Raw genomic sequence first — 25,361 nt, 5'->3', positions numbered from 1 at the left:
TGTATAATAGCCGTGCGAAGCCGGGGCGGGTCGCTAGTTGATAGATACAACGAAAAACTTAAATTGAATGAATGAATGAATGAAATCATTCATTTATTCATTCAATATGGGTAAAACTGACAGCCACATGTGCAGAGCGTGCATGGAAGAAGAGGAAACAACAAAACATATTCTTCTAGACTGTAAACAGGTAGAAGTATACAGGAACAAATACCTAGGGAATCCGTGCACACTGATGCAGGCAGCTAACAACCTGAAGACTTTGCTAGGCTTCGTGGAGGAGCTGGGGTGGTTAGAGTACCGCTACCTCGTTTCACGCAAAATAGGCACAGTAGATGTTCATTTGCGAAAAATGCCCAGCATAAATAACTATGATCTTTGAAGCCGTTCACGAGTTTTCTCCAAACAAACTTCGCCTTGAATTAAATAAAAGCTTTTAAAATTCCCAGCGATACCCATTTCAGATACTGATCCGAAATAATGGCATACCACATGTCCCTCAAATCAACCAAATATTTTCCCTTATTCTGTATCACAGACCACTTTTCTAGTAGATTTGAATTTTTAATAACAAGATAAGTTTAAATCACATTTACAATAGGGTCTATCGCGAATTTATTTTGTTACCTTTATTTACCGACGTTTCGACACAGGTTTCACTAGCCGCGACCACGACCAGTGAAACCTGTGTCGAAACGTCGGTAAATAAAGGTAACAAAATAAATTCGCGATAGACCCGATTGTAAATGTGATTTCATATGTGTTCAAAATGCGAAAGTTTTAAATGTTATAAGTTTATTATGACTCGCAGAAATAATGCATTTGATGTTCTGATACGAATTTAGAATTAGAGCGATCATCTCTATGTCAACGACCAACGTCGCACCATGCATGTAAATAAATTATAATAAGTAGGTATATCAACAAAAAAAATTACATTAAAAGTTGCGAATGAAAGCCATAGGGACAGATTAAGCCGTTTGACTATTTATGGCTTCCGTACATAGGAAATGACCATCCATCTCCTCTCTCTTTCTCTCTAGTCGTATACCTATGCCTACAGCGGTAGCACGGTCGCATTTTTATTGCATGTCACCATGCTTGTTACGTTCTAAGTATGTAAGTGCGAAAGTGACGGGCATAGTGACAGTGGATGAAAATGGAACCATGCTGCCACCTGCATGCACCTGCACATGCTGCATATTTTATCGTCCTATGTCCGTCACTTTCGCACTTACATGCTTGTTAGAACCAATGTTACTTGCAAATTATGTGCCTGCGTATTACGGTGTCTTAGTGTAGTACTCTGTTCCATCCCCGTCATCGGCAGGTAAAATTGATAGCTCGTGTAAATTCACGTTCCACCTCAGCGCACCAGAGACAGATGTGTACCTCATTTCTTTTAAATATATCGTTAATTCAATATATTCAAATTTCAACTTTATTACTAAGCATACAAGGTTGAGTGCAGCATGTGGGATTTAGTGAGATAGGACGTTTAGGTACTTAGTTAAAGGTGGGATTGTTTTACCCTTTTAGCGTAATTGAAATTGATTAGCGCTGAACGTTCAAATTGGTTATTTACGCGATTTTTAACGATTTTTTTTGGGTTTATTATCATTATATTGTTATACCTAATGTTTAATACACTAGCAGCTTGAATAATTAAATCCATTTGTCAGTAGCTTATATATTAATTTACGGACAGTGGAGTCTTAGTAATAGGGTCCCGTTTTTACCCTTTGGGTACGGATCCCTAAAAAGGTCAAAGCCAAAGCGATTTCTCTTCATTTGCTTCCCCACAGCATGATCCCACCTGGGCGCCTGCAGGAGAAATATCCGTAATACATTAAATCTTCAGATTGGTTGCGAATCCGGTGTTTGAGCGGGACATCGCTATATATGTTATAGCGCTGTCTCGCTCACACGGCGTGTCGCAATACTGCCGACCCGGGATCATGGCACCAAGTCGCGGTTGGAACAAAGATGTGATTGCAAATCCAATTTTCCGACTCGATGCCGAAACAATACTCAGAGGGCCTACCGGCAACGTCTAAGAATCGAAAATCGTTATCTGCCTCTCTATCACTCGAATATGCAAGAGTAATAGAGAGGTAGAATACGATTTTCGATAATTCGATTTTGGTGGTAGGCCTTTATAGGGAAACGCCTCGTCGCAGTAGCCAATTAAGAACAGTAAAGTCGGATTATAGAATGGTCTAAGATAATTATTATCGTCGTTGCCCTAATTAAGTATAAGGATACTACCTATAAATAGTAATTAAGTAAATATTACAGGATAATCTTATACAATTGCCCTATTCCCAAAGTAAGATCAATAAAACTTTTGTTATGGATGGGTATTAGACTAAATTGATATAAACTTATAAAGAAATTTAGAGGAATGCAAAAAATAAAAGTTTAATTACTAATTTTGAAACTATTTTAGGTGCTAATTTTGAAATTACAGCTATTAGGAGCGCCAATGCGCTGTAAAATTAAATATATAATTTTACATTACCACAGTAATAAAATTATATGATTAATATGACAATAATTAATTCAGCTTTAGGTGTTCCAGTAAATAAACAGTTTTTCCGTTTCTCTAAATTTGTCCATGAGGACCATGAGTATAAGCACTTAAATACAAAAGACATTCATAACCGAAAACCAAAAAAGAGGAAGAATAATTAATCATCAGATAAATACTGATATAAATACTCTTACCGGATTCGAACCCTGGTTTGTTTGCAGGCAACATGGACTTTTTCTACAATTACCAATGGTACTGTTTGCAAGATATATACCGTGTGTTCCATCATCCGAGCATATTGGATATTCATAAGCGACGTTTATATTTAGGGTGTGTATTAATAATGAGTACACGGTGTATACATTTTGAGCGAACTGACAGGCAGTGTTGCCAGATCGTACCTTTTAGTACGATTTTACGTACTTTTTGAACAGTATTCGTACTTAAAACGTGCCCCGCCCAAAACCTTACTAAAGTCGTACTTTATGGCCAAACCGTACATTTTAGTGCGATTTTACGTACTTTTCGTATGAGCGGTTAAAAAATATGCTAAAATGGCGTAGAAATAATAGTGACAGACCAAAAAAGTACGATTTATTTACGTAAAAATTTGTGACTTTTTTGTTTTGGTATTTTTGTACCTTACTATTTTGCGTACTAATGTAGTTTTTGTGGATGATCAGTAAAAAATTGTAATTTTGAGTAAAAAATACATATTTAATTACAAAAAAAATCACGTTTTTTTGTATGGGAGCCCCATTTAAAGATTTATTTTATTCTGTTTTTAGTATTTATTGTTATAATAGCGGCTACAGAAATACATCATCTGTGAAAAACTGTCTGTCTAGCTATCACGGTTCATGACAGACGGACAGACAGACAGACAGACGGACCGACAGACAGCGGAGTATTAGTAATATAGGGTCCCGTTTTTACCCTTTGGTTACGGAACCCTAAAAAGGAACAAGCGACGCCGACGCGTTTCTGAAACCGCTTGGCCACTTTTGGTGCCTTTATACCCAAAAACTGCATTTAACATAAACGCATACAACTTTGTTTATACTTAACTCCAATAACTAGCTAGCTAGGTTAGCTGGAAGAGATCCCTCAAGGGGATAGGTTCGCCTTTGTACACATTTACTGTATTCTCTCTGTGTTATGTACTTGTTTTGTGCCATAGTTAAAGTGTTTACTGCTACTACGCCTACTACTAAACTAAATAGAAGCCCAAATTTTTAGGGTTCCGTACCCAAAGGGTAAAAACGGGACCCTATTACTAAGACTCCGCTGTCCGTCTGTCCGTCTGTCACCAGGCTGTATCTCATGAACCGTGATAGCTAGACAGTTGAAATTTTCACAGATGATGTATTTCTGTTGCCGCTATAACAACAAATACTAAAAAGTACGGAACCCTAGGTGCGCGAGTCCGACTCGCACTTGGCCGGTTATTTAGCTTAATATGAATAAGTTGTCTAATATCAACTAATCTTTATGATATATATATAAATAAAACTAAACATGAATTAGGAATTCTATTATTATTAAACACACAAATTTTTGGAGGTAATAAGCTGGTAATAAGTAATGGGAATAACCCAATTTCGCACCCATTTAGATCTCAATACCTATGAAATAATTTAGAACTTCGCTCCCATTCTCACATTCAGATAGGATTTAATTTAATAAATGGCGAAGTAAATATCACGGAATATTTTATTCGATAACGACAAACGCTGCGTCGCAATGTGTATACTCTGATTTGTAATTGAATTCCAAAAATTAACCTCACTCAGATCCTTTTTCTTTCGTAATAATGGAATATATGTAAAGAAGTAAACTCAAATTTCCCTTTTGCATTTAAAATAAATATTGATGTATCCTTTTAGCTTTGTTTAGTTTCTTAAAACATACGGAAAAGAGAAAAAGTGAGGTTAGATTATAGGAATCCATACTAATATTATAAATGCGAAAGTCTGTCTGTGTGTTCCCTCTTCACGCTTAAACCGCTGAATCGATTTAGATGAAATTTGGCATAGAGATAGGTTGAGTCCCTGAGAAGGACATAGGATAGTTTTTATCCCGAAAATCATCCCTTAAGAAAGTAAAAAGCGGGGTGGAATTGAGATAATTAATGAAGTGTCTGCTAATTTGTGTGCATAATATGGTCAAATTGAATAATTGCTATAAGATTTTCTCCATCAGGTGCTATTCTTACTCTAGCTGGTTACTAAGTCCACACAGACGAAGTCGCGGGCAAAAGCTAGTTTAATTATAAATCAGAGTGTAGTGTAGACGGAGCTTAGTTATGATTTATGCGAGAACCGAAATGCCTTGGATAGTCTTTTGTAATAAATTGAACACTGGCTTCGTGAGCAGTTTACCTCGCGAGCACACCCTATAAATCATAATAAAGAAACCGCTATTTATTTACGCGCTGATCTACCATGGCTCCGCCATTTTTACACGACTGCCCAAAAAAAAGAGTGTAATGTTTTCAGCGTTCATGTTTGTATGTATATATGTATATATATATGTATGTGAGTTTCTTTATTCCACCATAACTTCTAAATGCCTTAACCGATTTAGATGTATGATATATCATTCGAATCCGTACGTCATCCCGGGTGACATAGGCTATGTGACGTCATAATAAAATCAATATGGCGGACGTAATACAAAATAATGCGCGACATTTGGAAAAAAAAATCTTGCAAACTTATCGAGTGGGGTATCAAAATCAAGAGCTTTGAGAGACGATTCAAAATATATATGCAACATATGCATTTAATTCTTACTTTGGTAGAATAAGGATTTACAAAATATGCTAAGTAAAATAAATATTTTTATCTTATTTAGTGACGTCTCAAATAAAATAATTTTACCGCAGATCATAAAAATATATACAAAAAGATAATATGGTATAGCGTAAATTTTGAAACTAAACACAAACATTTTTAAATCGCGCTATTGAAATATTTGAAATCAAAATTTGTGTGAACTTCAGCTTCGATTTAAGCAATGAACTGATATTCGTATTTCTTATAAATTTGTACTTGCCTACTGCTTCATTTAACCCGGTCGTAAATGAAAAAAAAACAGGTTTTGTTTGAACTCGTGCATAGGTTACTTATTAGCTTATTACTAGGTACCTACTAACTCCATTTCTTATTAGCTTTAGTACGAAACGAATTTCCATGATTGTAAAAGTGTTTAAGTCACAATGTACTTACTATATGATATTGATTTAACATGTATTGTAGAAAGCTCGCAACATAAAGTCGACTGTATGTATTAATATAAGGACTAAATAAGAGAAGGCCCGAAGCGTCCGAGAAAGGAGCGCCTTTAATAATTTGGTGTTCAGACACAGAACGATAGTAGGTACAAATGTCTAAATTCAAAGGCCGAAGTCTGAATTCCGCGTAGGGCCGGAGGCTCGGAGTGCGCGTTTTACGCAACTTCCCTCTAGTATCTTAATTGCAAAGGCCGAAGACCAAGGTGTAGTGCTCAAACACAAAAATAGTAAAAGTGTCTGAATGCGAAAGCCGAGCTCCAAGTAGAGCCGAAGGCCTGGAGCATCCGACAGGTACCGTCAAGTAGGGTAACTGGCGACAGATGGGGGACCTATTGTAGACATTTTTTTTTGTATGGTCTAATTGAATTTTGAATTAGATAAAAAAATCTACCCTGAGACTGTTAAATCATGACTCAAAGAATGTAAAAGGAGACTATAATTGAGAAATATTTCCTTTCTCTAATGTTATAGCTCGGCGTCAGTGAAAGCTGGCGTGAATCCGCACCAGGACAGGGCAAAAATAGCGTGCTTTTATGTCGGAGGCCAAGACTCATTTTGGGTAATCGCGCCAACCAAGCAAGTAGTAAGTAAGTAAGTAATGTTATCCCACCTATCCCCAGTTAACCCACTTGACTGTGCGAGCTTTCTGTAATCTATCCAGGTACTGCTACGCACATTGCAAGCCCTATAGCTGGCCCTCGCATTAAGACACTTGTAACATTGTTCTGTGTTTCATCACTAAACTTGCGCAGCTTGGCCTTAGGCTTTTCATAGAAGCGCGTCTCTCTTGGACGTTTTGGGTCTTCGGCACTACGCTGAGCTTCTGGCTTGTGCAAGTGTGCAAGTGTTAATTATACGTCATAATTTCATAAAAATGTCCCATTTAAAATAATACTTGCACAGTTTGGACAATCAAAATCGCTGCAGACTTATCTTTGTCTAACTCTATTAACCTACTATTTTGCCGAAGGCCATGCGTGAGTCGTACAAAAGTCGCGTCAAAGATAATTTAATAAAAAGCTTTTGTAAGTAAAAATGAAATTTATGAGACTTATAAGTCTTTCCTAAGCCTCAAACATTCAAAACTAAGTACTACTACTTCTTAAAAGATGTACCTATGTAAAGATAAAGATGTGAAAGGTCCCAAACCGTGAACATATTGCCCACAGAAAAGATGACCGTGTTTCGATTCCGGAACGTTGTGCTAATCCACATTTAAAAATTACCTGGTTTTTTTTAAATCATAGTTTTAGTTCGTTTTGTCACTAAAATGAATAAAATAAAATAAATTAATTAAAAATTAAAAAACACGACTGCTGAATTTTAAGCGAACTGAAAAGCTAAAAATAATTTTGATGTTAGTTACATAACTTTATGAATTTAAATTGGAATATAAATGTACACTTACGGTCATTTACAGTAAATACAAAGGTTTATGCACATTTATGACGTGACTGTACATGTGTATTTTATTTCGATTGCAGTCGGGGGACCTTTTGAATGGGAAAATGCACTACATCAAGGTCCCACGACTACAATCGAAATAAAATACACAGGTACAGTCACGTCATAAATGTGCATAAACCTTTGTATTTACTGTAAATGACCGTAAGTGTACATTTATATTCCAATTTAAATTCATAAAGTTATGTAACTAACATCAAAATTATTTTTAGCTTTTCAGTTCGCTTAAAATTCAGCAGTCGTGTTTTTTAATTTTTAATTAATTAATAACAAAAAACCGGCCAAGTGCTAGTCGGACTCGCGCACCGAGGGTTCCGTACTTTTAAGTATTTGTTGTTATAGCGGCAACAGAAATAAAAATTTCAACTGTCTAGCTATCACGGTTCATGAGATACAGCCTGGTGACAGACAGACGGACAAACGGACAGACGGATAGACGGACAGAAGGACAGACGGACAGCGGAGTCTTAGTAATAGGGTCCCGTTTTTACCCTTTGGGTACGGAACCCTAAAAATCCATGTATATATACAAATATAAATGGTAGTAATGTTATTAAGGGCATTCAGTATTAAAACATCTTAAAAATTTTAGTACAAATAAAATTGGTTTTGCAATCGGTTGTTCTAGCCATAATCACATGGTTTTTTTTTTGTCTTTAGGGTTCCGTACCAAAAAGTTACAAAAGGAACCCTTATGGTGCGACTCTGTCCGTCTGTCTGTCTGCTTGTCTGTCTGTATGTCTGTCACATAGCTAAATATCTCGAGAACTAATGAAGCTATTGATTTGAAATTTGGAAAAGTTATCAACAATCGCTAATCCAAACACATTGGAAGTGTATTTTTTTATTTTGTTTTTATTAATTATTGTCGCGTTCTGGTATGTTCTGACCTACTAATTGTCCCGATAGGTATGGGAAATTGTAAATGAGTAGGCAGAAGAACGTTCAATACATTTATTTCCACAACTAGCTCAGTTGGTAAAACGGGCTAATACTGTCAAGATCGGATTCCGCTAGTCGTTTGCAGCCAAAGTACTCCCCTGACGGTGCCGAGGTGGTAGGCGCAGGTTTTTTGGGGTCGGCGCTGAGTTCAGCGCAGCTCGGAACTGTGTGGCGCTGAGTCGGGGAAAGGGTCAGAAGCACGCCTGTAGCAGAACGGCAAGCGGGAGGCAAGCAGGAAGCCAATAAAAGTCACTCTGGACTTTGGACCCTGGAACGCGCCATCAGACAATGCGTTAGAAACGGTCCATAAGCCTTTGTGACCACCAGCGGCAGGAAGGAAAGCACTATAGTAGTTGTGTTGCCGTGGAAGTTCACAATTCAGATACGGAGATTACAAAAAGGCGAAGTAAATTAACGAAATAAGGAATTTAAATGCAACTATTATTTTTAATACAAAATGGAGGGTCGGTTGACAAAAGGTCATGACGACTATGAATAGAACTATAGTGAGGAAGTGATTTATCTTCAGTTAAATGAAAATTACTATGAAATTGTTGTAATTTCAATATGCAAGTTAAAATTCCAAAGCAATAAAATAACACTACAATATCCTAAGAAACAACATATAAAATGTATCCAGTTACCCAATTCGGGGTACACTTAAAAACATAATTAAACACCACAGTGATTTTATAATCGTTGAGGGACGCGTAGGGACGAAGTTAAAATTCGATTACGGATTCGTTATTTCAAACCGTAGCAGAGATCGATAATAAGCGACGTGCGTTCCACTCAACTTCAATGATAGAATGAACAAGCGAGCGGGTGCGCGCGATGACATGACACAGCGCACCGATAAGTGCATTCATTCAAGCACTCGCGAATGTGAACATTATTGTGAATGAATGTTATAACTATGGCGCGACATATTTGAAATAATCAGCGTGATGATGATTTTATAATCCTAAATACACAGTTTTAAGACAGTATTGTTGTATATTTTAGTGTGTAATATAGTTTAGAATTGTAAATATATTTTTAATTAGGTAAGTATATAGTAGTTTTTAAGACCTATTTTTATGAAACATGTAACGTATTACGTTACATTATGGAAAATGCCCAATATAAAGAGGGGGGCAAAATTTCAAAGTCTAGTTACTAGGTCGAGTGGGACATCATTTGAAAGAGCTTGAATTGAACATAACAAAACAATTTTTTTTTGCATAGTAAAAAAAAAGAATTATGAAGGAAAATGTAAAAAAATACCATTCCCCCCCTTATCTCCGAAGTTTACCAACGAAAAAATATTATATTTTTACAAAATAATAAAATTATCATATATATTACAGGAAAAATATAATCACACCGATTGAAAAAAAATTTTAATTATCAAAAAACTTTTTCTAAATTAATTTGCAATTTAAGCCCCTTTGCCGGTGTTTATTATACTTAAAAGATCTACGAGATTACACTAAAAACACCTTCTTTGAAATAAAACAAAAATTGTTTAAATCGGTTCACATGATAAAGAATTATCCCTGTAAAACCAACATACATACATAGTTAGCCAATTTGCCAATAGATGGCGCTATACACAATTAAGCGAAGTATTATACTTCTGGTCAAAAGCCTTTTATGAATGTAGTTAGGTACATGAAAATTTTTAGTACGGAACCCTCGGTGCGCGAGTTAAATAAACTCGCACTTGACCGGTTTGTTAGGTTACTTATTTAGGGTGGTACAAATATAATAACAAAAATGTAGGTAACTATATAATTGGTAAACATTTAATTGTATGTATAGGTACATAAATATGTAAAATTTTAATTGAACGTAAATTTCATCTTTTAAACACACACGATATTTGGCTTGCTACTCCAAAGGCCGCGTGTGCGCGTCAGCAATTTTCCATGATTGTCGCTGTGTGCTTTTACAATGAAAATTAATGCGATCATGACTTCGTTATCTCAAATAATATACTTATTTAGTTATTTCTAGTACATTTTGGCTTCATTCACCCAATCATTTTTGTATTTGATGACTATTTTCTTGGTGTCCAGTTGAGTAAGTATTGGATTCCTCTGAAATCTCAATTTTTCCATATAAGGCTCTAATTATGTGATGTTTCTCCTTATTTCCAGCATCACGGTGAACGGGAGCACATCGCGCGAGTTGGCCTCTTCTTAATACACCCTGAGGCCTCCTCCACTGTGAGCAACACTCGCACTTACCCCTACCAATATTCCCAAAATAAGTAGGTGAGGGATTTATAAGCAATGAATTAATTGTTTATATTTAATGCAATAAATGTGAATGCAAATCAAAGTGATCTCTGGACGAAGTTTCAAAAGAAAAATGAAAAAATATTATAGTTTTGCAGTTTGCAGTTGTACCTATTTAATTTCTTTTTATAGCATTTGATAGCAAATACGAATTTCCTGAAAATATGCATGAAATTGGTTTTTGTTATCAAATGTTCATATGATATGCAATCAAATATTTCGACATCTAAAATTGTGGTTTCAATCATCAGTTTTCTTAGAAGACTGTTTCCAGTTTGGTTAGTTCGTCTATCCTATCTACCTAAATACCGCTCTTACTTTTGGATCAAAAATATTTTCCACATTGATGAAGAATTGATATGCGTTTGGTTTTTATGTTATTTTTTCCATATTTATGTATGAAGTACCAAATTATCAAACTCAAAAACATCAGAAACTAAAAACGGAAACCTTCGAAAACATATTAAGGGCTTCAACTTGGCTTCAACATAATATCATTATTTTTATCTTTATGGATTTATAGTAATTGGCTTTGATTTTGAAAGGCCATAAAAAGGAATCAAATAAAACTGCTATAATATCATTCTATTTTTTTATTACTTCATTTTGGGATTCAGTTCAGAATATAATTGCATTTACTTTATAATCGTCGAATTAAAAATACAAGTAAATTGTCATTGCTTAAAAATGTACTTCTTATTTATTCTGGCAATGCTTGTAAAGTTAAGTGCGAATAAGGCTCCTAGCCGTGGAGACTTGAGGGTGTATAAAGGAAGGAACGACGCGCATAACGAATTCCCGTTCGCTGTGCTTCTGCAGTTGAAGGACCCTCCGGTCAGGTTTTGTACCGGCAGCCTTATAGCAGAAGACTGGGTCCTCACAGCAGCCCACTGCTATCCAAAGACTGTTCCAAGACTTCAAAGCTCAGTGGTACCAGGACATTGTCATAATATGGTTATCAGATATGGAGATTTTACAAAGCCGGCAAACGAAACCACATTGTACTCAAGTGTGATCAAAATATACGCTCACCCTTCCTTTACCACTAATATATATGGAGGTGGTTCAAATGATATAGCGCTAATTTTCACTGAAAAAATACCCAGAAAGAAAGAAGAATACTTTCTTCGGGCTTCATGTTAAATACGCGGGTTTTGGACATTTAGGCAAGCAATATGCTGCGACTTCGAAAGATTTTAGAGAATTTCAATTAATTCCTCTTCAAACTGGCGAGGCTATTGTGGTCCCTTGTAAAAAAGGCTTCTTTGTCGACATATGTATAGCGTCGAAGTGTTCGAACAGGAAGCAGCAGGTTCGCCCGGGGGACTCCGGAGGGCCACTGGTGTATGACGGACGAATCATAGGAGTAGCTAAAAGCATGGAATTTCAGCAACCTATTTCACATTATAAGCCCATATTTAGAATGGATTCAAAACACCATACGCTTTAATGAAGGATAAGTAAATGATGATTATACAGTTTGCCCATTAACGTAATCCCAGTACAGTGTTTTATTTATCCCTATTTTTTACATTATACATATAAATATTATGTTGCGAAAAACAAATTAAGTAGCTTGTGCCAGTCACCAAACACAAAACAAACAAAATTTGCTTTTTTTTTATAGTAGAATAATCTAGATATTGAAACAATTTCAAATTTTATTGCGAATAGGCACGGCACAACAACATAGATTTTTATTGATATTTAAATTGATTTTTGTTATCAAATGCCATAAAAAGAAACTAATAAAACTATGAAACTATAAGATTTTTTATTTTGAAACTTCGTTCAGAACCCACACCCTGATTTGCTTAGCATTCATTGCATTAAATATAAAGAATTAGTTAATTGCTTAAAGATGATTCTCTAACCTACTAGTTTTGTGAAGGGTTATGTGCAAATATCGCCCACAGCCGAGGAGGCCTCAGGGTGTATCAAGGAGAGGCCGACTCGGGCGATGGCCTCCCGTTCGCTGTAGTCGTTCGTATTTGTCATGGTACGTCAGTCAACCTCTGTACTTTTTGTACCGAGACTGACTGAAATAGTAAGACACGTACGTTTCCGTGAAAATACGATGGAAAACAGTTTTGCACTACATCTGTAATTTTTGAACTTCTTCCTGTTTGGTCTTGAGTTTCATTCTGCCATAACCCGACCATGGAAAAAAACCCGAACGGCGATAAGGACAAAGCATGGCACTATTTTCTCTTTCCTCTTATAGGAATCGCAATAAGACTATCTTTCTCTATAAAAGAGTGTCAGGCCCTTGATGGTAATAGTATCCGAAACAAATGTATCAGTATATAGCGTTTCCGAACGCATCTTTAAAACATTTATAATGTAATGTCAAATGGGTGACCCCACCCCTCTTTTCTGGAAGCTTCCGCAACGATAAGAACTATCTGTAAGAATAACCTAATATTTAAAATAAAATATGTGTTCTTCCAAACCTGCGTTTAATTCAAGCTTACATGAAGCCACTTCAGTCAGCACTTTCGCGGCGTCGCAATTGGCCGTACCGTGAGAACGGCAGGGGCAGCAGCCGAGTTGGCTGCAGTTCGCAAGCGGGAGAAATATGAGGTCCTGGTGAACTATTTATTTATCCCACTTGCAGTAGAAACTGCGGGGTGCTCGCGTGCTGAGGCCGAGGCCTTTTTCGGGGAAGTGGGGAGACGCGGGAGAGAGGTTTGGATCCTCGCTCTGGGTCCTTCCTGATGCAAAGGTTATCCATCGCGGTTCAACGTAGCAACGCGGCGAGCGTGATGCGCACTTTTGCATCAGGTTGGTCGCGGGACTACTTTTTCGGTTGTTTATTGTTTTTATTTTATTTTTATTTCTTAGTTTTCAAATATTTTTAATGATTGTTTTTTTTATATCAAATAGTTAAATCTAAATCGGGCTCCAAGTTGACAGTTAAGCACCATTAAAAAAAAACAGTACCCCTAGTGTAAATTTCATTCGATAGCGTGACGTGACGTAGGTACGCGTTTGCGTTAAGTGTCATTTGTATAAGATTTTGAGTTACCAAAACGTCCCGCTTGGCGCGCTGTTCAAAATGTCATAAAAAATATGCCATTATTGCGCTATTATGGCGTTATTTTCATATAGCTTCAATTCGAAATCAACCTTATCAACAAGCTACAATGTTGTACCTTTTGGTTGAAAACGTCACAAATAGACAATGCGAACGCTAACGCTCGTCACGCTATCGAAGTAGGGCTTCAGTTTGAATAGTTTACACTACACTTTTTCCTTCACTTCAAACCTTTGTACCACGGAAATGAGACTCGATTTTCGCCAACAGGAAATGACTCCCCAACATCACAGATGGGGATTTCTACAGTAAAAAAACTTGAAAAGGATATTTTCGAAAGATGCTTAATGAAGCTTCCTGTTCCATTGATTGACATTTAAAACAACTGCGAGTCGGACTCGCGCACGAAGGGTTCCGTACCATTACGGGAAAAAAACAGCAAAAAAATCACGTTTGTTGTATGGGAGCCCTATTTAAATATTTATATTATTCTGTTTTTAGTATTTGTTGTTATAGCGGCAACAGAAATACATCATCTGTGAAAATTTCAACTGTCTAGCTATCACGGTTCATGAGATACTGCCTGGTGACAGACAGACAAACGGACAGACGGACGGACAGACGGACAGCGGAGTTTTAGTAATAGGGTCCCGTTTTTACCCTTTGGGTACGGAACCCTAAAAAGGTTTTTCTTTAATTACGAGAAATCGAGTTCGAAATACACCTTCAGTTAAATGAACAAAATTTGAATAAATGGCAAATTCGGTGGTAAAAAATATTTTACCGACGATCCAGCGTAAAAAAATTAAAATATTTGGTAATGAAAATTGGTGTTGCCTCTTCGTTTTATTTTTACTTTTATAAGCCTTTGTAAGTAAATAAATACATTTAGGCATTGTACCAAGGATACTAGCGGCATTTCCTAATGCTGATACGTTGTGCGAAGAAGCCGCCAGCTCTTCGGTCACCAGTTACGTCAACCAGACGCTTCGCGATTTTTACTTTTATATTGAAAATAAAAAAATGAAAAAATAATTTAAAAATGAAAAATAATTATATTGAAATAGTTAATTATGTTAGGATATTTACTTGGCTAAATGTATTAGCCTTTCTTTGAAATATTTAATATGATGCTAAGTCACACCGTCTGAAAGTATTAATTAATAGGATAGAATAAACAAAATCTCCGGTTACCTCATTAATTTAATTTAATTAGGTGAGATTCGTGGTGAAATTCTGATTTAAAACTGTTGAAGTTTTTATATTGATAGGTCAAAAACAGTTTTTTAATATAAGCTCTCATATTCATATTCATTCTTTCCTGTGGACATGAGATATCCTTAAATTAAGGGACCATAAAGCCACATAAAGCTTAATATTCGTACTTTATCCTTATAACCATGTTAAAACATATTACTAAAAAATTGTATGCAAATAATTTTATACCTACATAATATCTTAAAAATATGTAACGCGTTGGTTTTATAGCGTAAAAATAGTTATTTGTTATACAAGGGTGCAAAGTTGTATTTTACCCGCGAGTGTAGAATTGAAACATGAGCAAGCGAAAGGATTCTATAGTTGAACCACGAGCGAAGCGAGTGATTCTAAAATAGAATCCTGAGCGTAGCGAGTGTTTCAACACACGAGAAGTAATAGTTATTTGTTATACAAGGGTGCAAAGTTGTATTTTACCCTCAAGTGTGGAATTGAAACACGAGCAAGCGAAAGGATTCTATAGTTGAACCACGAGCGAAGCGAGTGATTCTAAAATAGAATCCTGAGCGTAGCGGGTGTTTTAACACACGAGAAGTAAAATATATTTGCACCCGTGTGTAACACAAAACTTTTCCCCTCACTATACCGAGGAAAGTGCAACATCCACAGGCGTTAGATCATCTTCATCACTGGAATCACTCATTTATTTACGATATTATAACAAAAAACTGGAAATTCTGTACTTTTACGTGAGAAGTTTTTAAGTAAAATTTTTGTTGACAATGTTGACATTTCTGACGTATGAAATGTCAATGATGCGTTTTGAAATTGCAGAGACTTAACTTGTGCGTTCAGAATTATATTTAACATAATTATTAAAAAACAAACGTTTATTATGGAATTTTAAGGTTTATGACTTAAAATCATTAAATAAAGCTAAATCTGGTATTTTTTATTAGATTCTCAAACCATTATGATAATTATTATGGAACGAACCATTATCATGAGCTTTTTACGTTTTGTTATCTGTCAAGCTACTTCAACACGCTCCATCCAAGGTCAAATTACTTTCCCCACTAGTGGATAAAACGCGTTTTTCCCCGCTTGTATTGAAGGATAAAAGACAACTTTCCGAGCTCGTGAGGGGAAAAAGAAATTGCGCTCATATGCCAAGTAAGTACCTACTAAGTCTGAACCTATAAAGAAGCTTCAAACACCAAAGGCTTTTATCTGTCGGTCCATTTCTGACTACCGACAGGGATATATGTATGTATGTATCTTTGTTGGTATGCGAGAACCGAACTAATCCAATTTGCCTGATGTTGTCGCCGATCAAATGGCAGCGATGCAGATGGAAGGAAATATACGAGTGAAAATTTATAATTTAAACGACAATATGGTCAATATTTATTATACGACTGTTCTCCATTGCCAATGCGAGTTACTTATATAAGAATAGTAGGCTAACCAACAGTCTAGAGTCTAAACTCGACGACGACCGGTCTGGCCTAGTGGGTTGGCCCTGTTGGGTTCTAATCCCGGTAACGGCATTTATTTGTGTGATGAGCACAGATATTTGTTCCCGAGTCATGGGTATTTTCTATGTATTTTAGTATTTATTTTATATATATAGGTATCTCTTGTTTGTTCTCTTGTTTTGTTTTGTAAATCTGTTTGTGAAATAAACTATTCTATTCTATTCTATATCGTTGTCTGAGTACCCATAACACAAGCCTCCTTAGGCTTACCGTGGGACTTAGTCAATCTGTGTAAGAATGTCCTATAATATTTATTTATATTTAAACTCGAGACCTTTATTCCGGCTTGAGTCCTTTTGAGTTGAGCATTAAATATACTCAATGAAGCGTTTTTTAGCGCAGTCTTGTAAAAACGAGTCCAGTTCTAAAAATTTAGACTCAAGAGACTCGGAGATCCTAAGCTGGGTGAGTAAAATAGAAGAATATAAACCTAGGACCAGTAAGTAATAAATTATTTTTATGTACCACAGAATAAATAATAGTACCAGAAGGTTCACTCTCTAACAAAACGCGTCTTTTACGACAGATATGACCGGCTAGGAACTTGTTAGGAATTAAAAAAATTAGCTTAGGAACTCCGAGCCTCTTGAGTCTAAATTTTTAGAACTGGACTCGTTTTTACAAGACTGCGCTAAAAAACGCTTTATTGAGTATATTTAATGCTCAACTCAAAAGGACTCAAGCCGGAATAAAGGTGGCGCAAGCGCAAACAGGCGTCCGTTGACCGTTCCATATACGGTGCGCGTGCGCGGCAATTACTATGGCTACACACCAAAATTGGTGTGGGCCGCTTGGGGCCGCATGTACTTGTAGCGACGCGACGAAATCGCGGAGTGAGCCACGCCTGGTTGTACAAAGCTCAGCTGTTCGCTATCTGGACATATATGGCACTCTAGTTAATAATGTAAAACATGGAATATATTTCGATTAGTTGAAATTACCCCGCAGTCGAAATTGATACAAGTTCAACCTATTTATTTAATTGCGGTACCGCACGCAAATCCATTACGTGTGTCGTCTCTCAATACACTCAACATACATCACTATAACGGACAGCGAACATGCTCGGAATTAATACCGGTATTAGAGAGCTACCGATAATTGGTATTGTTGCTGAGCGAAATGTCATTGTCCCACGGACATTGTTCAGAATTTGAACAAGGGAGGACTAGTGTTGTGAACTTGAGTCTTTTGAGTCAAAATTTGAAGGACTCGACTCGTCACACGAGTCTTTTCAGCCCCGAGTTGAGTCCTTCATTGAGATTTATAAGCGTAACTCAAAAGGACTCGAACCTCCAAATAAAGACTCCGTCAACTTTGTAGGTTTTATCTAAATACTAGTAAAGAAAATAAGCGTTGTTAAATACTGTACCTAACCCATGAATTTTCATGAAGACAATGCATTTTCTTTAATGAAAGTTTCTGAAAAGGACTAACCTACCAACCAAGCAGAACCAGAGTGGGCTCTAACTCTCTAACAAGTTGAAAATAACTCTAGTTTTGACTTATACTGAAGTAAGAAGAAAACTGAGTCGAGTCTTAAAGCAGAGGACTCAAGGGACTCGAGTCTTAACCCTTTATAAGGCTTAAGGTTGTCAGAAATTATGCGAAAGTGAACCCTATCACTTTGAAATAAAGTTAAAAAATGGGTGGGAAATATATTCCCTCTTATAAAAGTTTAACAAACACTAGAACTGTCCTAGGACAACCGTAACATCCGCTGAGGTGTATTTTGAGTAATTCTGTCAAACAATGTATATTATAGGATAACAAAATATTTTCCAAACAATATTTGGTCTGTACATTACCTGAAACCGTAGTGGTACCTATAAGCGGTTTTTAGTTTCACACTACCAAAATAGTTAAAATAAATACTAAACAAAGAATTTTTCATTTAACTAAATATAATATACACAGTGGTTAAAAAATAAGTGCATTTACGTTGCCAGGGAGGTTATCATCCCAAAACTACCCTGGCAACGGCATTGCACTTATATTTTAGTCACCCTGTATATTTTTTCTAACCATAAACAATCGAATCGATCGTATAGCTCAATAAATGTTAGTGGTTTAAAAAGGGCTAACTAAAATATATGCAAAATTAAACAGGTTGAAAAAATGCCACATTTAGACCGTTGTGTAATGAACGTATTGACTTTATAAAAATAAGCATAGAAGAATTTTGAGATCTGTTTTTCTAGACCTACATCTACAGTGGCGCCAACTGGTGAGCACAAAAACGGTAGCCCTCATAAAATTTAAATCATAGGTATTCATATGGAACAGTTGCATTTGTTTTGTTTCTTTAAATTTTCAAACAAAACAAAATCAACTATTTTTCCTACACTATAGGTTCAAATTTCAGTAACACATTTTTGGTCAGTCATTTGTATGGCTGGGTTTAAATAGGTTCTTTAATTAGGTTTAAACGCTGAATATTTCACCTAGGAACTCATCGGTACAATCATCTTAACACATTCCAGCCAGCAACCAGCCAGTAGGCACTTTACGCAGCGACCGGTTTTTTCCCGCTCGTAGCGCGTAGCTTGCGCTAGCAGTGAATGTGTTAAGACGAAAGTGGAATAGTCCTCATTTTCCTCTCTGAATATTAAATTAACATTATTGAAAATATTTTGACTCGAGAGGTACTGGCCATGGAAGAAGGCAAAAGAGGTAGAGGCCGCCCACCAACCACCTGGATACAGACAGTCCAAAAAGACTTGCTGACGACGGGCTTAACGCCAGATATGACGCAAATCCGCCAAGTTTGGCGAAAAAGTATCAGGAGGGCTGACCCCGAATAGGGATAAAAGCCAGGGGATTGATTGATAGTTGTATACACAGTTATGCCCCTACGTTTGATTTTTTTGCAAATTTTTAATACTTTTTTTTGCATTTAAAAATTTGTATGAAATCTCGCCGCTCCTAATTTTTACAATAAGTAATCAAAAAATCGAAAAAGTCAAACTATGGTATAGCTATGGTTAATATACATCAAATTATGCTAAAAAATTCATACGATACGATTCATACGATTGTATGGAGAAGCGGCCGTCCCCTTTCCTTTTAACGTATGTCCTTACCGTACCGGGTTCAAATTTTGACGTAGGTATAAAGAAAACATACAAACTCGTGTTCATACACTTTATTTTCACAAGATAGAGAACATCAACAAATCTCTTAAGAATTACATTAACGAAAGACTAAAGGGTAACCCCAGCTGCGTACGTTATTTATTTACAACAAGCTCTTTGGCTATACAAAAGAAATTATACTCAGAAACCATATAAAAATAATATACAATAAAATTGCGAACCGAACGGCGAAATAACGAATTTAAAATTATCAATAAAATTTCAACATTTAAAAATATTTTTAAAAATACATTGTACAGAAAGTGCAAGTAAATTCTAATGTGCATTTTTTTACATTTTCGAATACTGACGTCGGTAAACGATTTATTGCTAAAATTTACAAAAAAACAACTTATTCGCTTTAATATAAACAAGGAGAAATTGTGAAATATTTATTGAAAAAAACTAGATTTCTTGAAAAAATGTAAGTAATAGTCAACTTAATAGACCGAGCAATACCGTCGAAAATTCTACCTGATTAACTATGAAAAGAACTCTGCAAAACGGAATGACATTTTAAGTTCCACCCATACTCAATTGAGCACCATTTCGCATTTTTTTTTTTTAAATATGAGCATCAAATCTATTGTTCGTTTATTCCATCTCCCATTTGTCTTTACTTTTCTGACAAAGCGTTTAGATTCCTATTTCGGTATATATTAAATTCTGCGAAACTACTGAAAACAGTCTACAAATTCTACAGTTTCTAAGTTAGCTATGTAACAAACAATAATCCTAGCGTAATAAAAAAGAATGTTTGAAAGCCTTTTTGGCCGCTGCTACCTATATTTATGCAATATATGTACGTACGTACGTATTAATAAACAATACATGTGAAATTGCAATGTAATCTGGACAGCAGTGGCGATAAGGTTACCTTTTTTTAAGAAGTTTCTGTCCAACTATCAAACCATCTCTTTGTACATAGAATCATATGTTGGCTATGACAACGTATTTATAATATTTGTGCTGAAATCATGATAACAAAATAACATGAAAAGTTAGTGTTTTAAGACGATTTAAACATCGGCTGAAAATGTACCTATTACTGTTAAACCGACAATTATCAAGTGTGATAAAAAGCTTTTTAAAAAAATGCACAAACTACAAAATAATCTAAGAATCGCTGATTAATCCTAATAGACGCATACGAAGTATTTTACATTTAAAAACGCCTCATAGTCTAGGAGTCGGTCGTGAAAATAGTTTCTCGTCTTAACTAGCTCTCGGACTATGCGGCGCGGAAGCGTTTAACTACCTAGAGTAGGCACAGAAGGGTTCAGTACATTTGGCTTATTAAGGGAAACCTTAGGAATATCACATCAACTATTTATTAACCCTGGGATAGTCCTTTCAACATTACTCGGCATGTGACCACTTAAGACCACTTCTACCCTTTTTTAAGCCTTTATAAGGCAGAGGGAATATACTCTAAGAACAAATTAAATTATTTTCTATGAAGATATTTTAATTTGTGTTTTTAATTTCAGCTCTGGACACTGGAGGCTTTGGTCATTTTTCCTTCGTATATGACATTTATTTCAGTTTCAGAGGGAATATATTTCCCACATGATTTTGAACTGTGTTTTGAAGGGTTCAATTTTGGATAATATCTGACACCCTCATGCCTTATAAAGGGTTGAAGGATATTATTAATTTACTATGTAATAAAAATAGTTATAGATGACCTTGTTTTTTTTTAATGTGGAATCATGCCCAGTAACATTAAAAAGATAAATTGAAGTTAGTTAAGAGTGTAAAAGTGAGTACTATATATTTTGTCTCCCAATTTAAACTTGGGTCCCAGCAAGCTCTGTTATCCATACAAACGTAGTTACGCTCTCATTTTAAAACGACTAGCTAGATTGCTCTGAAACTTTGTACTTACAATAGGTTAAGGTATATCTATGTCTGTAATTAGTTTATGTAGCTTCAGATACCATACTTAAAAAAATACAGCTAATTTAAGTTTTTCATACAAAACTTGTTTTTGTTATATTTCGTTTGTTTTATAAACTGGAGCTATATAAACTAATAACAGACCTAGATATACCTCATGTCATTGATTGTGCAAAGTTTCATTACAATCCAACACGTAGTTTTAAAATGAGAACGAAACTCCGTTTGTATGGGAAGGTGAAATTCGGCCGACCTTGCCGAACTCTTAATACAGACAGCAGCAGAAGTTGATAAGCGGGCGAAGTGTTCAAAATTACCTTGACACCTTCTTGTTCTCTTAATAATAAAGTCGCGTCAAGATCATTTTGAACACCTCGCCCGCTTATCAACTTCTGCTGCTGATGCATAGAAGTACCCAAAATAACACCCTTCAACTATGTGAAACAATGGAATGTAACATCAATATTAATAAATAATTCAAAAATAATAAGTGAATTAAGTACCCAAGGGTAAGCAATTTACCACTAAAATATTTACCCTAAAATTACCCTACAAATAGCATTGAGCTGAGATCTTGTACCTAATTATTTTACGTATACCTATTAAAATTTCTAATCTATTGAGTTGTACCGGTCAAGGAAATTAATTCCAGTACCATTTGGTACCTTGTCACAGTGACAATATGAGGTACCTAGCGACTTTCACATTGAGTCACTGTTACAAGGTATGAAATGGTACGGAAATTAAATTATTTGCCAGTATCAAACCTTGATAATAGATGTTACCAGAGGTTTTGTACAAGTTGGAGTGTTTTAGCTCTGTATGTGATGTATGTGAATATATATGGAAGATAGCAACACAGTCATTAAACACCGTAATAAAGCAGAAATATCTCAACACGCCAAATCTCAAAAACAAATCGCCAATTGAAATTCAAAACATGTAAACATCATGTGTTTCCGATCGTATCTGTATGCCTAGCTAAGATGACATCGACAAAACCTAACGAAGAGGAAAAACCGGACATGTGCGAGTCGGACTCGCCCACCGAGGGTTCCGTACCTCAAAAGGAAAAAATGGAACCCTTAGTAGTATTTTTTGTTATAACGGCAACAGAAATACACCATCTGTGAAAATTTCAATTGTCTAGCTATCACAGTTCATGAGATATAGCCGTGACAGACAGACGGACAGCGGAGTCTTAGTAATAGGGTCCCGTTTTTGCCCTTTGGGTACGGAACCCTAAAAATCGGGATGACAGATGCTACAAAGTCACGTGACTATTTCCATTCATTATGTAAGGTTCTATTGGCGTTTTCTATCAATGATTCATCTTGGCTAGGACCCCTATTATCACAATAAATTCTTACTTTAAACCCGAGATACACTTGTAAGTTTTACTTACGTAAGTAGGGACAAAGCTATTTGTTAGAATGAGATAACGATATTCATCTCTCTTTCTGTAGTATAGCTGTGTCCCTACTTACGTAAGTAAAACTTACAAGTGTATCTTGGGCCTTACGATTAGCGTTTATCCACGATTGTAATTTATGATGGTACCTTATGGCGGCTGGCGCTTACGCTGTTGTTCACATCGCTCCAGTATACGCTGGTACGCGTCATAAGCGCCAACCGTCATAAGGTACCCGTGGGACGTCACATTTTGGCTGCAGTTTACTCGTAAGTCATAAGTTTTCGATGACGTATGCTTAAAACTGACTCAAAACACTTGAATTTGATGACTGTAAAGCTATTCGTCTGTAAGCTAAACTATTATTGCACGGTTATTATTAAGTGAAAACATCAACATCAACAAAGGTACCACATTGTCGCTTAACATAAGGACGAAAATTGTTTGTATCTTTATACGAAAAACCTGTCAGGGCGTCCTTATGACAAGCGACAATGTGGTACCATTTGCTGTTACATTTTTAGGTTTGTGTCGCATTTTGTATAAAGAAATAAGTGTATGAAGAAATAGTTTTTTTTTTATTACTCACAAAATCGGTTAACTTTGGTTGTATAGGTATAAAAATGCAACCTAAATATGCACTAAAAGTTTTGTTGTACAATTTGTCACTTTATACCAATAGGCAAAATACGCAAAAAAAAATGCAGTCGCAAAAGTTACAGTTAAAGTAGATGGCGTTTTAAGGGGCCTTTATGATTGACAACCTAGTTAAAGCATAATGTAAGGTGCTGTACAGCGCCATCTACGTTAGCTGTCAAATTTACGACTATAAAACTTGCGTCTCAGTTTCTTTTGTCTATGCTTTATAGCCATGTTTAAAACCTTGACCGGAAGTCACAGGACAGTTTGACAACAATATCTGTCAATAATGAACATTTTGACAATCAAGATATTTACATTATAAATAAAGTCAATAACAGTTACTCTGTTACAAAATTCGAATCAACACCAATAACCAGAAAGAGACCTAACATTAGATTCGTATATCTTCGTCCCTTTCCAAACACGAATCCGTATTATTCATACAAAAATCACGTGGGATTCATATTTAGTCTAAAAATGTTTGTAGCTCATTGTATGAAATTACTATGGAACAAAAATTTGAACTATTGGATATGTGATAAGTGAGGACTATACATTTATATCTAATAATTCCTCTAATGAATATAATTTAAGTATCTTTAAATTGACAGATAAAATTCATGTATAATTGTGACGTCCACGGGTAAAGGTACTCTATGGCGGTTGGTGCTTACGCTATTATTAACGCCGCGCCAATATAATAGCGGTGATATGCGATGTAAGCGCCATAAGGTACCTTTTCCCGTGGAATGTCACGATTTTATTTATAATAAAAAAACTGCTCACTACAAATGTAATGAAACTTTCATTTCACTAAGATTTTTATTAAACGAAAAATAAATTACAATTGCGATTTACTCACAAACACAGAAAATACCAACAATTCGCCCCGCGGTAACATTCCCAATAAATTATTAAACAATACTTCCACACTTCCCGTTGGTCAAAGACAGATTTCCCCCTAAACCCCCTAGCGATGTACCTCTGCCTAGCGTCCCATGGCTGAACCCATTCCCTTCGTAACCATTCATGTACTGATTATTTTGTAAACCGATCAGAAGTTCGACTAGAGCGTTGGCCGCGCTCTGAGCGTTAAGCAACTCAAATATTATACAGTTGCATTCGGGCTCAGGATTCTTCAGATTACTCTTGTTTGAGGAGTTGGAGCTCGTGTTAGAAGAGTTGTCGGAGGCTTGAGGGGGGTTGGGGTGGAGGGGGCAGAGGAGTTGGAGGTTCTTGGGGTAGTGGGGGGGGACTCCCGAGAGGTGGTTGGCGGCGGCGCGCGCGTAGAACACGCACGTGTGCCCGTCCGCGTCGGGGTAGTTCGGGTTGCCGTTGTGCTGGAAGAGAATAACGTCGACATTAGATACATTTTATATACCTACTTAAAATCCGTATCTGTACTCGCTAGGTTAGGTTGGTAACCTGTCCAATTTATTGGTTCAATGTGCATTGCGTCTCACTAAGCAAAATGTGAGACGCAAATACACATTAGACATAACTTAGAATAAAGAAGAAATTAGCTTGTATATTTTTTACATAAAATTTGCTTTCGTGTCCCCCGTAGGAATGAACGTAGTTGTCGCAGTAAGGCATTATTTAGCATTCCTAACAGCAGAACAAAACACGCACGGCATTCGTATATTGGGCGCGCGTGTAGGCAGTACAATGAAAAGTGTATGGACGCAGATTTGTTTAGCAGTTCATTAGGCTTGTTTAAAAGAACTGTATATTCTTTATTAAAATAAAGGTGAAATGTTGCAAGCAACCCGATAGTAAGTACTTGTAATCTTAGTAATTTAAGTCTAAGTAAGTGAAAAGTGTAAGTATAAGTCTTTTCTCTTGTTTATACATTTATATGCTATTGTATTAGTTGGTATACTATTGTTTTTGATTATGTACAACTACTAGGTACTACAAGTTTGCACTATTTATCATTACTTTTTAATTGTACCTCGATATGTGA

At 36.0% G+C, this 25,361-nt stretch overlaps 2 protein-coding genes and 1 long non-coding RNA gene across 3 annotated transcripts in view; 2 read left to right on the top strand and 1 right to left on the bottom strand.

Moving 5' to 3' along the window:
* Window positions 1–25,361, top strand: part of LOC134743481 (uncharacterized) — a 154,560-nt gene that overhangs the window by 97,324 nt on the left and 31,875 nt on the right. The gene's annotated exons all lie outside the window — the stretch shown is intronic.
* Window positions 11,146–11,984, top strand: LOC134743346 (uncharacterized). Its single transcript, XM_063676737.1, has 2 exons — window positions 11,146–11,525; window positions 11,623–11,984. Exons 1-2 carry the CDS (start codon window positions 11,204–11,206, stop codon window positions 11,964–11,966), a joined length of 666 nt encoding a protein of 221 aa, XP_063532807.1. The 5' UTR covers window positions 11,146–11,203; the 3' UTR covers window positions 11,967–11,984.
* The window catches only part of LOC134743477 (centaurin-gamma-1A), a 103,027-nt gene continuing 97,105 nt past the window's right edge, over window positions 19,440–25,361 (bottom strand). Inside the window, exon 16 of the mRNA XM_063676925.1 lies at window positions 19,440–24,735. Within this exon, the coding sequence (XP_063532995.1) occupies window positions 24,310–24,735 (426 nt within the window). The 3' untranslated portion in view covers window positions 19,440–24,309. The remainder of the gene's footprint in view (window positions 24,736–25,361) is intronic.

This window comes from Cydia strobilella, chromosome 8, assembly GCF_947568885.1.
Source record: "Cydia strobilella chromosome 8, ilCydStro3.1, whole genome shotgun sequence".
NCBI lineage: Eukaryota > Metazoa > Arthropoda > Insecta > Lepidoptera > Tortricidae > Cydia > Cydia strobilella.
This window is presented reverse-complemented; position numbering and strand designations above follow the sequence as displayed.

Excerpts from the sequence above, each read along its gene's own strand:
- LOC134743346 (XM_063676737.1), top strand. The coding sequence starts at position 11,204 with ATGTACTTCTTATTTATTCTGGCAATGCTTGTAAAGTTAAGTGCGAAT. Across the intron at positions 11,526-11,622 it reads CGAAACCACATTGTACTCAA|AAAGAAAGAAGAATACTTTC; the intron begins GTGTGATCAAAA and ends AAAAATACCCAG.